Source organism: Mercenaria mercenaria, chromosome 13 (assembly GCF_021730395.1).
Source record: "Mercenaria mercenaria strain notata chromosome 13, MADL_Memer_1, whole genome shotgun sequence".
NCBI classification, from domain to species: domain Eukaryota; kingdom Metazoa; phylum Mollusca; class Bivalvia; order Venerida; family Veneridae; genus Mercenaria; species Mercenaria mercenaria.
Genome location: NC_069373.1, coordinates 78978389 through 78991594, shown reverse-complemented (window position 1 = coordinate 78991594; position 13206 = coordinate 78978389). Strand labels below are relative to the sequence as shown.

General features: G+C 34.7%; 1 protein-coding gene across 1 annotated transcript in view; it reads left to right on the top strand.

Annotated features, from left to right (window-relative positions):
- Positions 1-13206, top strand: part of LOC123528492 (dual specificity protein phosphatase 7-like) — a 54494-nt gene that overhangs the window by 25957 nt on the left and 15331 nt on the right. The window contains exon 2 of the mRNA XM_045308251.2: positions 3742-4131. Within this exon, the coding sequence (XP_045164186.1) occupies positions 3742-4131 (390 nt within the window). The remainder of the gene's footprint in view (positions 1-3741; positions 4132-13206) is intronic.

Here is a 13206-nt window from a genome sequence, read left to right as displayed (position 1 = left end):
ATCCCATTATGGGTTCCAGAGTTATGGCCCCTGAAAGGGCCAAAATTAGCTATTTTGACCTTGTCTGCACAATAGCAGCTTCATTTATGATTCGATTTTAACCAAACTTGCACACAACTTGTATCACCACAAGATCTTGGTTCCTTTCTTGAACTGGCCAGATTTCTTCATGGGTTCCAGAGTTATGGCCCCTTAAAGGTCCAAAATTGGCTATTTTGGCTTTTGCAGCCATATAGAGACTTCATTTATGGTTTTATTTAATACAAACTTCCAAAATAACTTCAGCAACAATAGTTCTTGGATTCCATGACAAATCAGATCCAAGCGTAGGTTCAGAGTTATTTTATATCTGATTACTTCCCCAGATTGTAATCAAAATGGATTTATATCAGTAAGTACTTATAGGACTTATTTGAAATTTCATTATTGTCATTAGTTGGACTGAGTCAATCAGGGTAGATATTAACTATGGACTGATTTCATATCAAATTACCTCCCTTTATTTCAAATTAAAATGGGTATATCTCCATAACTAATGAAGATACTGATCTGAAATTTCATTTATGTCAACAGATTTATTTGGCAGATCCTTCTTTTCTTCACTTACAATAATTTTTTTTTAATTACTTCCCTTTTACGTTACTATAAATAGCTTATTTTTAGTAACTTTTTTATTATTGGCCGTAGGGAAAAACTGAGACCACTTTTCTGTGGTACAACATGGATGGTACCTCCAATTTGTAGGTGTATTTTGACATATCTGTACTTTGTAAGAATTTTTTTTCATTTTGGTTAAATTTCTTCCCTTTGTTGTTACTGTCATTTGGACTTAGATATTTTTTCTGAGGACCTTCTTGTCCTCAAGTGCAATGATAACAGGTGAGCGATATAGGGCCATCATGGCCCTCTTGTTCATTTTATCTTCGTGAATTTTGGTCAGAATGATTACCTTGATGAAATCTAGGCCGAGTTTGAAAATGGGTTATCTGGGGTTAAAAAATAGGTCACTAGGTCAAATCAAAGAAAACCCTTGTGTATGCGATAGAGGCTGTATTTTTCAACTGGTCTTCATGAAATTTTGTCAGAATGATAATCTTGATGAAATCTAGACTAATTTTGAAAATGGGTCATCTGGGATCGAAAACTAGGTCACTAGGTCAAATCAAAGAAAAACGTTCTGTATGCGATAGAGGCTGTATTTTTTAATCGAGGTTGATGAAATTTAGTCAGAATGATTGCCTTGATCAAATCTAGGTCAAATTCGAATATAGGTCATCTTAGCTCAAAAACTAGGTCACCAGGTCAAGTTGAAGAAAATGCTTGTTTACACTTAAGAGACCACATTTTTGATCCAATCTTAATGAAAATTGGTAAGAATATTTGTTTCCATGAAATCACTATGTCAAACATGTTTACACTGTTCTGGTGTTTTTATCAGGTGAGCGACCTAGGGCCATCTTGGCCGTTAATAGAATTGGTGAGTTTATTTCATGATTTCATTAAGCTGCTTCAGAAATTAGGCTGTTTTGTCTACCAGGAAATCAGCTCACAATAATCTGTGGTTGAATGGGTATTGGGAGAAAATCGATTTTTTATTCATCAAAGCTTTTAGTCAGACATTAGATAATGCCAGTGGGGACTTGATTCTTTTTAATGGTTGGTGTCATTATAGGGAAAGTATTAAACCTCAAGTATATTGACAGTTAGAAAGACTTTGTTCCAGGAAAACAGGAGATGTGGAAGTTGTCAACATTTCAGTTAATTGCCATGGCCTTAACTGACCTTAGAAATGCACTGTTAAATCATTAACATTTATTGCGGACTATTTTTCGATGATATGATAGTTGCTGATGGATAAGATAGTTTCCCATTTGTTTTATCTTGGATGTTTGAAATCCATTAAATTCGTGTCCCCAGGAAATAGCCATTATGGCCAAAACCTAAAATTCAGTGCCAGCGTAATTTAATGATTTTACAGTATATAGAATAACACTAATATCTGAATATTATTCATTTAACATTTGGTTGTATTCATTATAATTGAACAGGAGTTTTAAGGGGTTTGTACTTTTTTTCGTACTTACATGAAAAGTTAGTGAAATGGATAAAGGAAATAGATAAAAGAAAATGAAAGGCAAAAAAATATTAATAAAGGGAGATAATTATAACAAAAGATTGATAATAAAAGAAAAAATGTATATCATTATGTACTTTAAAACCATGGTAATTTCTCTACCACACCAACCTTGTTGGGGATTAAAGTTCATTTTCAGATTTCTGGAAGTTATGTTTGAGAAAAGAAAAGATTCATTTAATTATATTTCAATTCAGTGCTCGCAAAAATTTTGAATACAAGCATGGTGCACTTGCTGTTTTAGAAACCCTTTAAATTTATATATTTTATTTAAAACACATTTGTTATACCATATATCTTCAAATATTTGTGCCCAGGGGCGTTACCAGAGGGGGACGTTCTTGAGGGGAACAATTTAAAAAGTCTTTCAAATGAAAGGTAATATGGAACAGAACAGAACAGGTAGAATTTTATTCCACTGACTTGTACATCAGTACATCTATGATAAAGCTAATAAATTTGTTAATCTTACTTCTTTCCAATAAATTTAAACAATTGTCCCCAAGATAATACTCAGATTCACATAAATGTGCATTTATACAGGGGAATATGGTAGCTGATAATCCATCATGTTGCACTCCTATGAAACCATTTCAGAAATAAATGTAATATTGTGGTTGCATTTTAAAGTATATTCACGAATATGGGAGAGGAATGGCGCTATTATAAGAAATACGTCAACAAATTTTTAAAGGGAAAAGAACAGTGTATAATAGTTACCGGTATCAGGATTCTTTAGGATTGACACGCATTAAAAACAAAGAAAGCTTTTGTCATTTTGTTAATAGCTTTCATTATTGACTGGGTATTTTCTATGAACTAAATTTTATAGCTCTGTGAAGTTGTATGGACATTGTCAACATTTTTTATGTTTCTGTCATTCAAGTTCCTAGAAAGGGTTGACCTTTGGTAATTGTTCACCTGTTTTTACAGAGAACAGTGAATTCCACTTGAATGGTAAACCATCGCAAAAACCTAAATATGGAACAGCTGATTGATATTTGTTTTGTAATATGTTAGAAAATTTGGGGGGAAAAATGTTGTCTTACGTAAATGTATCTTCTGCCATTTTGGCATGTGGCGTCATTGGCACTTTTGTCGGGAGGTTTATTTATTACGAGTCTTCTTTTCCACCTTCTCAGAAATTTGTTCAATTAACTTGCCATATTTAGGCATCATTACGTACATTACATTGCCTATAATGGCACCTAACATCACTCTTGCAATATAATAGGAGGTTTTCCCAGTGAAAAAGGGCAAGTTGTGTGCCATGTTAAAGTCTAAAGGGAGTGGTGATGATCTGTTTACTTTTAGAGTACATTTCAATATTATTAAAGCTGACTGTTTTTGTTTTTTCGTTTTCTTTGATGGGATGATGTTGTGAAGAAAATGTTTTAAGGAAAATGGTATTTTTGTATCTAAGGATGGTGTATTTGAGACTGTAAAACAGTTACTAATTTTTCCAGATCTGTGCATTTTTCCAGTTCTGCTAAAGTTGCCATAGAAACAAATATTTCGGCTGAAAATTAAAATCACTTATTCCACATCCTTTTGTATTTCAGGATATTTATAATTTTATAATCAAGACTAAATATGATATTTTTCAGGAGGTTCCCGTATTTTTGAGGAGAACTTTCCGGAATTCTGCGAGGGTCCAGAAAATGACGACGACACAGACAAAGAAATCATGGGACTTTGTAACCTGAAAATAGCGGAGGATTCTGCCTATGGAACCTGCGACTCAAATGGTGACCTAGATTCACCAACTAGTAATGTCCCAGTAGAAGTCATCCCACATTTATATTTAGGAAACGCTAAAAATTCAGCAGATAAAGACATTTTGAAAAACCATGGTATTTCGTACATTCTCAATGTTACTCCCAATGTGCCAAACAAATTCGAAGAGGATAGTGCATTTAAATACATGAAAATACCCATCAGCGATCATCTCTCACAAAACCTCTCGAAATTTTTTCCAGAAGCCATAGCTTTTATAGGTGAGCTTTCATTTTTTTTTTGTTTATGAATATAACTGGGCATGAAATTCAGTGTGAAAAGCAAGGTTAGTCTTCGTTTTATAAAAAGAAGCAGAAAAAATGCATCAGTTTTAACAGTATTTTAGGTAAGGAACTTTTTTGTACATAATCATCCAGCTAGAAAGACCACTGATTGGAACCTAGTTACTGGTGCTTTTCTGACACGGACCACATTTACCATAGGTACTTTGTCTTGGTGTTTGCAAGCATACTTTAATAAACACGTATGAACATAATGGTAAGTTTAGTATCCTTGATATTTTTGATTGTGTGATTCAAGTTGACTTGATTTCTTGGAAAATGTGAGACAAGCATTTTATAATGTGTGAAAGTCATAATAGGAAGAAAACGTGTCTGCAAATAATAAATATCGTCTTAAAACTGCACCCAAAGCCAAGCTCGGAAATTAAAAAGGAAAAATCTTCTGGCATTGTTTTGAAAATGTGACAGAAATGTTTGTCTCATCTTTACAATCAATAGACTGGGTCCCTCTATTAATGTCTTATTCTCTCGGTTAGATTAGTTCATTGGCAGATATATGGTATAAAAACAGAATTAGGAACACAGTCTATTATTTTTGTCCTCTATATGTAGATGGTTTTATTATCTCATTAGAACTTTGCAAGGCTTCAAGTTAACAGGAGATAACCTCTGAGGCTATTCAAATTTTGTACAGTTGTGTCCCTTTTCTCCAGTCAGAGCCAAACTGATCAAGTTAGAACATAATTATAAGAGATAATGATTTAAAAAAAGTAAAAAAAAAGAGTATCTAGTCGGTAGCCAGACTACATGTGCATGTTTAAATTGGTTAAAGTTTTTGATAAAGTCAAATATCTCTGTTACTATCAAAGCTATTGACTTGAAACTTAAAATAGTTATTTACTATCAATGTCTACACCAGGAGAAACAATCCCCATAACTCTGATTTGAATTTTGACAGAATTATGCCCCTTTTTAACTTAGAATTTTTGGTTAAAGTTTTTGATAAAGTCAAATATCTCTGTAACTCTCAAAGCTATTGACTTGAAACTTAAAATACTTATTTACCATCAAAGTCTTCACCAGGAGAAACAATCCCCATAACTCTGATCTGAATTTGACAGAATTATGCCCCTTTTTAACTTAGAATTTTTTGTTAAAATATTTGATAAAGTCAAATATCTCTGTTACTATTAAAGCTTTTGACTTGAAACTCAAAATAGTTATTTACTATCAAAATCTACACCAGGAGAAACAATCCCCATAACTCTGTTTTGAATTTTAACAGAATTATGTCCCTTTTTAACTTAGAATTTTTGGTTCAAGTTTTTGATAAAGTCAAATATCGCTGTTACTATTAAAGCTTTTGACTTGAAACTCAAAATAGTTATTTACCATCAAAGTTTTCACCAAGAGACACAATTCCCATAACTCTGATTGAATTATGACAGAGTTATGTCCCTTTTTAACTTGTTTTTTAGCTCACCTGTCACAAAGTGACAAGGTGAGCTTTTGTGATCGCGCGGTGTCCGTCGTCCGTCCGTGCGTCCGTAAACTTTTGCTTGTGACCACTCTAGAGGTCACATTTTTCATGGGATCTTTATGAAAGTTGGTCAGAATGTTCATCTTGATGATATCTAGGTCAAGTTCGAAACTGGTCACGTGCCATCAAAAACTAGGTCAGTAGGTCTAAAAATAAAAAACCTTGTGACCTCTCTAGAGGCCATATATTTCACAAGATCTTCATGAAAATTGGTCAGAATGGTTTATCTTGATGATATCTAGTCAAGTTCGAAACTGGGTCACGTAGGGTCAAAAACTAGGTCATTAGGTCTAAAAATAGAAAAACCATATGACCTCTCTAGAGGCCATATTTCTCAATGCATCTTCATGAAAATTGGTCAGAATGTTCATCTTGATGATATCTAGGTCAAGTTCGAAACTGGGTCACGTGGGGTTAAAAACTAGGTCAGTAGATCTAAAAATAGAAAAACCTTGTGACCTGTCTAGAGGCCATATTTTTCATGAGATCTTCATGAATATTGGTCAGAATGTTCAACTTGATGATATCTAGGTCAAGTTCGAAACTGGGTCATGTGGGTCAAAAACTAGGTCAGTAGATCTAAAAATAGATAAACCTTGTGACCTCTCTAGTGGCCATATTTCTCAATGGATCTTCATGAATATTGGTCAGAATGTTCATCTTGATGATATCTAGGTCAAGTTTGAAACTGGGTCATGTGCGGTCAAAAACTAGGTCAGTAGGTCTAAAAATAGGAAAACCTTGTGACCTCTCTAGAGGCGATATTTTTCAATGGATCTTCATGAAAATTGGTCAGAATGTTTACCTTGAAGATATCTAGGTCAAGTTCGAAACTGGTCACGTGGGGTTAAAAACTAGGTCAGTAGATCTAAAAATAGAAAAAACCTTGTGACCTCTCTAGAGGCCATATTTTCATGAGATCTTCATGAATATTGGTCAGAATGTTCATCTTGATGATATCTAAGTCAGATTCGAAACTGGGTCACGTGGGGTCAAAAACTAGGTCAGTAGGTCTAAAAATAGAAAAGACCTTGTGACCTCTCTAGAGGCCATATTTCTCAATGGATCTTCATGAAAATTGGTGAGAATGTTCAGCTTGATGATATCTAGGTCAGGTTCGTAACTGGGTCATGTGCGGTCAAAAACTAGGTCAGTAGGTCGAAGAATAGAAAAACCTTGTGACCTCACTAGAGGCCATATTTTTCACGAGATCTTCATGAAAATTGGTGAGAATGTTCACCTTGATGATATCTAGGTCAAGTTTAAAAGTGGGTCACGTGCCTTCAAAAACTAGGTCATTAGGTCAAATAATAGAAAAACCTTGTGACCTCTCTAGAGGCCATATTTTTCAATGGATCTTCATGAAAATTGGTCAGAATTTTTTATCTTGATGATATCTAGGTCACATGTGCTCAAAAACTAGGTCACTATGTCAAATAATAGAAATAACGATGTCGTACTCAGTTGAACACTAGGTCATGTGGAGATAGGTGAGCGATTCAGGACCATCATGGTCCTCTTGTTTTTCTTCTGGCAAAGCTCTAATTCAGAGTCAAGCACTGAAAAAAGTGTAGCGCACTGTCTTACGGACAGCTCTTGTTGTTTTGATCTTTAGTAGTGACTGTCACCGAGTACATTTATGGACAGTCTCAGCTTCATAATAATGTAATATAGCAGAAGCACAGGGGTTTTTAATGAAATTGACGTATTTTTCTCAAGAAACCATTTATTAGTTAAAACAAAGTGCACTCTCTGACTTACGGTGTTACGTGAATCGTTTCAGGTTTCCCTGTTACTATGCAATATTCTTCCTCTTTTTACCAATATTTCTTGAAAGTTAATATGAAGAAAGACACCTGCTTTTCTCATAAATGTATCTGGGGACTCTTTGTTTTTCAGAATTTCGTGAGAACACCCTTTGCCTTAAATTTTATGTAATTATCCTTCACATTATGAGGAAAAACTTTTGAATTTCCCATAGCCTTCTTCCTCAACCTTTGTGCTAGTTTCCAGATGGAACGTGATATTGTATGACCATGGTTTGAACGTGCAGCCACCTGGTTGAACTGGCGACCACCTTACCCACTTCACCACTATATTGGGTAATAGGACGAACAAATTCTATAACACCACCTAGCAGGGTAATAGGACGTACAAATTCTGTAACACCACCTAGCAGGGTAATAGGACCTACAAATTCTGTAACACCACCTAGTAGGGTAATAGGTCGTACAAAGTCTGTAACACCACCTAGCAGGGTAATAGGACATACAGATTCTGCAACACCACCTAACAGGGTAATAGGGCGTACAAATTCTGCAACACCACCTAACAGGGTAATAGGATGTACAAATTCTGTAACACCACCTAACAGGGTGTTCTGTAACACCACCTAACAAGATAATATAGGATGTACAATTCTGTAACACCACCTAACAGGTTAAGAAGACTTACAAAATCTGTAACACCACCTTACAGGGTAATAGGACTTACAAATTCTGTAACACCACCTAACAAGGTAATAGGATGTACAAATTCTGTTACACCACCTCACAGGGTAATAGGACCTACAAATTCTGTTACACCACTACATAAAGTAATACAATGTACAAAATCTGTTACAGCAATAGGATATACAAAATATGCTCTTTTATATTTTTTGTTATGGGAAAATAAGATTTTGTCAGAAAATTTTGAACGAAAAAAAAAAAAACTGCCCTAACTTTAATAATAGCCATAAGGTCACCTTGTTGAACTGAAGTGTAAAATATAAATCTCAAGTATGACTGAGAACTGAAGGGACTGGCGAAGTAATGTAATCAGTTGATCCGTTTCCGATACATTTGGTTAACCGCTCATGAAAGTTTAATGCTTTATATAGACATACTTTGTGTACATTATGACTTTAACTTTAGAAGGATGGTCGGTTTATATGCGTAGTTTTTTTTACCCATAGATTTTTCCTCATTTCTCGAAAAAATACATGAATTTTAAATATGAGAACAAGAGTTTAATGAATCCCGATCCTTTGTAGGTATGAAATGTAATTATATGTTAGTTGTAACACCTCTGGTTTTATAGTAGCAATATCAGCAAACCCCTTGAAATCTCCTGATATAAACCATTAAACATTGCTTCATTATAATTTTATTGACCCTAGAGTTGATGAATTTGAAATTCTGAGAGAGCTGATAGGTTTTATAGCCTGTCTATTGATTATGGTATAAGTGATGATGAGATAATGTTTTAATGATTAGATAATGACCGCTTTTATGTATGTGAAGATTAATTACTGCTTGTACAAATAAAAAATGAATGAATTTTACTTTTACTTCTCCAACTTATATTAATTATGTCTCCCACACTGTGGTGGGAGACGTATTGATTTACTCCCATCCGTGTGTGTGTCTGTCTGTCACAAATCTTGTCCAAGCTCTATGTTGAAGATTTCTCATCTGATCTTCACCAAACTTGAACAAAATGTGTTTGCCAGTAAGTCCTTAGCCAAGTTGATAACTAGCCAAATCAGCCCAGGCACTTCGGAATTATGGCCCTTGAATTACGGAAAATACTGATGCCAGTGATACAGGTCTTGCTGCATGGTTGACTCAGATACTAAATGGAGAAGAAATGCCAATGTAGATGATTAGGCAGTTGTGGGACACATGCGCTTTTCTCAAAAGCAGCTCAAGTCTGATATCAGTTTTAAGAAAATTAACATTAAGTGTCAGGTAATGAACATAATAATGTAGCTTCATAGTTACAAAAAGCTATCAGTTAATTTTATAGTTTAATGTGTAGGTCTTGGTTAACCACATAAAAATTTAACAGATGTCTCCAGGATCATTAAACTGTTGCTAATAGAGTTGAATGAGTTGGCAAAAAATGTTAAAATGATCTAAAAGTTTGTTTTTTAAATTAATTGAATCTTTTTATCCATTTTTTTACTAAGTAAAATTTTGTTACAGCACAGATGCTCGAGGCTATAGTGATGTGTTGAAAATTTTAGACTTTTATATGGAAATAGTCAGTAATTCAATGCAAATATGAAAGCAATTAATTGCCGGATAAATATTATAACTTGTTTATTATCCCCCGGCGAAAGTCGGAGGAATATCGTTTTGGCGTTGTCCGTCCGTCCGTCCTTCCGTCTTTCCGTCCGTCCGTCCGTCCGGAGCCATATCTAGGAAATGGTTGGGAATATTTATTTAAAACTTCATATACATGTTCACCACAATGAGTTCTTGCGGCCCGTCAAGTTTCAGTCAGATTGGCCAAGTAACACCAGAGTTATGGCCCTTAGAAGTTTCTAGTGTTAACTATATAGGGTACTATAAATATGGCAATTTCTGCATCATAACTTTTGATATATTTGACCTAGAACTATGAAACTTAAACAGAATTTAGATCACCATAATGTGGTTGTGTACACACAATTTCATTTGGATTTATTTGTAAATTAAGAGTTATTGCCCTTTAATTGTATAAAAATCCACATATTTGTACATAACAAACTTACCATTTGGTAGAATTTCATTAAATTTCTTTCATTCTTTTCCATGAACATTTATTGTAAACATGTGAAGTTGTTTACCCACACCTGGTCACCCCCTTACCTTGATCACACACCTCCCCCCCATCCCCCCCCACCCCCCCCCCCCCCCCCCCAAAAAAAAAAAATCATTCCTTATTTTAGATTTTTTTCAAACAAACTTCATATACATGTTCACCACTATGAGGTTATGGGGCCCATTAAGTTTCAGACAGATTGCCCAGAGTTATGGCCCTTAGAAGTTTCTAGTGTTAACTATATAGGGTACTATAGATCTATAGATATGCCAATTTCTGCATCATAACTTTTGATATATTTGACCTAGAACTATGAAACTTTAACAGAATTTAGAGCACTACAATATGGTTGTGCACAGACAATTTTTACGGATTTCTTTTTGTAACTTCAGAGTTATTGCCCTTTAATTGTCTAAAAATCCACATATTTGTACATAACAAACTTACCATTTGGCAGAATTTCATTAAATTTCTTTCATTCTTTTCTGTGAACATTTATTATAAACATGTGAAGTTGCGCACCCACACCTGGTCACCACTTGCCTTGGTCACTCCCCCTCCCCCCCCCCACCCCCCCCCCCCCCCCCCCACTCCCAATTTTTTTTTTTTTTTCATTTCTTATTTTAGATTTTTTTCAAACCTTCCAAGTTGTACCATTCCCCCACCTCACTTCTCCACCCAGTCATGCCTACCACTGATCATGCATCCTCTGCCCCCCCCCCCCCCCCCCCCCCAACTTCACCCTTTTAACCTTTTTTTTTTTTTTTTTTTTTTTTTCATTTTTAATTTTCAATCAATATTTATAATCAACATGTGAAATTTTGTTTCCTCTCCCATTCCCCTGCACCCCCACCCCCTAAAAAAATAAATATATACATATATCTATACAGTAAAATTCCTACTTACGACCACTCCGAAATTACGATCGCACCGCTAATACGACCGATTTTGCAAAGAACGGAATATTTCCTTCTTAAAACCAATGGTCGTTTGTCCGAAAATGCGACCAGACCGCTAATCCACTAATGCGACCACCAATTTCAGAACTGTTTGATTTTTTCACACTTAATTAATCACCGCAATTACGACCACTCAATTTCTTCTGTATGTTACCGCGAATCGCCGCGGGAATCAACACGTGAGACATCGTGTTAACACGTTAAGCGTGTACATTGTGTATTTATCCGTTATTTGCTACAAGTCTTTTAAATGTTATCAAAACAACGTATTAATTTGTTTGATTGTCTAAAATTGTTATTTAAAAATATTTGGTGTTTTACATCACTATTTTGACATAAGAAATTGTTGAAATAATTAATTTGTTTGTAATTAGAAAAATGCCCGCTGATCGAATTGACTGGATTAAAACGGATTTAATTAGATCTAAACGGTGTTGTTTGTTATTATTGATGTAAATACGTTTGGGATTTCAGCGGAGAATGAAGTTTGAAATTATTTGATATTGTTGTAATTGTCTTTAATTGAACGAAATTCAAACCATTATCAGTTAAGTGCGTCCTTAATTAATACATAGTTTGATTAACTCTTTGATTAACACAGTATTTAAAGCTAAAAAAATTAAAGAAAATAAAGGTACATATCAATTGAACACTGTGTTTGCCATTATTGCGTCTTGATTGTATTCCAATGTGTTATTATCTGCCAGACCATATCCGTATAGCCTTGTCCACTAATCAGACCAGACGCTAATAAGACCAGTTTTACAAAGAACCATGGGTGGTCTTAATAGCGGAATTCTACTGTATATAGATATATATATTTCCATTCCTTTTTTTTTTTTATATGTTCAAACCTTCAACATGTTAAGTTGTGACTGCACAAACCTTGCCCTCAGCCATGTTCAAGATCTCTTACCTGTGTTCTCTTAAGGACATCTGATCTTTTAAGTTCAAATGTAAAACAGCAACACCTGGTGCCAAACCACTCAAAGACAATATTTCATTCCAGTTAAACTTCATGCTCACATTTCAATTAACTGCATTTAATTTTAAAAGCTAAACTTATTACAGTAAGCATATCCCATTCAAAATAAATTCTTTAGTCAGGTCAAAGTATCATACATTTATTATGTACTCTTTAATTATATATTTGTTTTCTGTTAAATGGATTTTGACTAATGAAATTATTTGCTTCTTATTAACATCCTTAACTTTTTGCCGGATATATCTTTTTGCCATTCCTCACCACAAACCCTTTCGGCGGGGGATACCAATTCATCGAATTTGCTTGTTTAAATCAATATTGTATGGCATCATTTTACCAAAAGGGAACATTTTCATGTCACCTACAAATGGTAAGGGGCTACTTTGGTCTTGTCCATCTGTTCGCCAATGTATTCATTATCAAATTGATTCAGACTTCTAGAGAATGATCGTCATCCATGGTATGCTATACAGTTCTTGCCTTAAATGAGGTTCATACGAGCATTTATTGACCTGGAAGAAGTGCCAGAGGTTGATACTCCATTTCCTGTGTGGATAGGTAAATCTAAACAGGCAATAGTTTTATTATAAGTCCAACATCATATGCAAACATTTACAAAAGTTGGGTCATTGTTTTCCCCAGTAAATTGTGTATGACATCATCTTGTTTGGTGTGGCAAAATGTTATAACACCACAGCTGGAGGCCAGTATGTATCCTTTGCTCCACCCACAAATCAGTAGTTAAAATTAGGTTATGAGATCTGTATCGAGAACTATGCACGAGTTCTGCAGCAGAAATATTGAGCAACTCTAAGGAGCACAAAATATTATTTCTCAAAAGAACGAGTGTATATTTCTCGAAGCAAATCTAATAATCTTTTTATTAGCTCATCTGATTTTTTGAAAAAAAATGATGAGTTATTGTCATCACTTGAGCGGTTGTCGGCGTCGGCGTCTGCGTCGGCGTTGCCTGGTTAAGTTTTATGTTTAGGTCAGCTTTT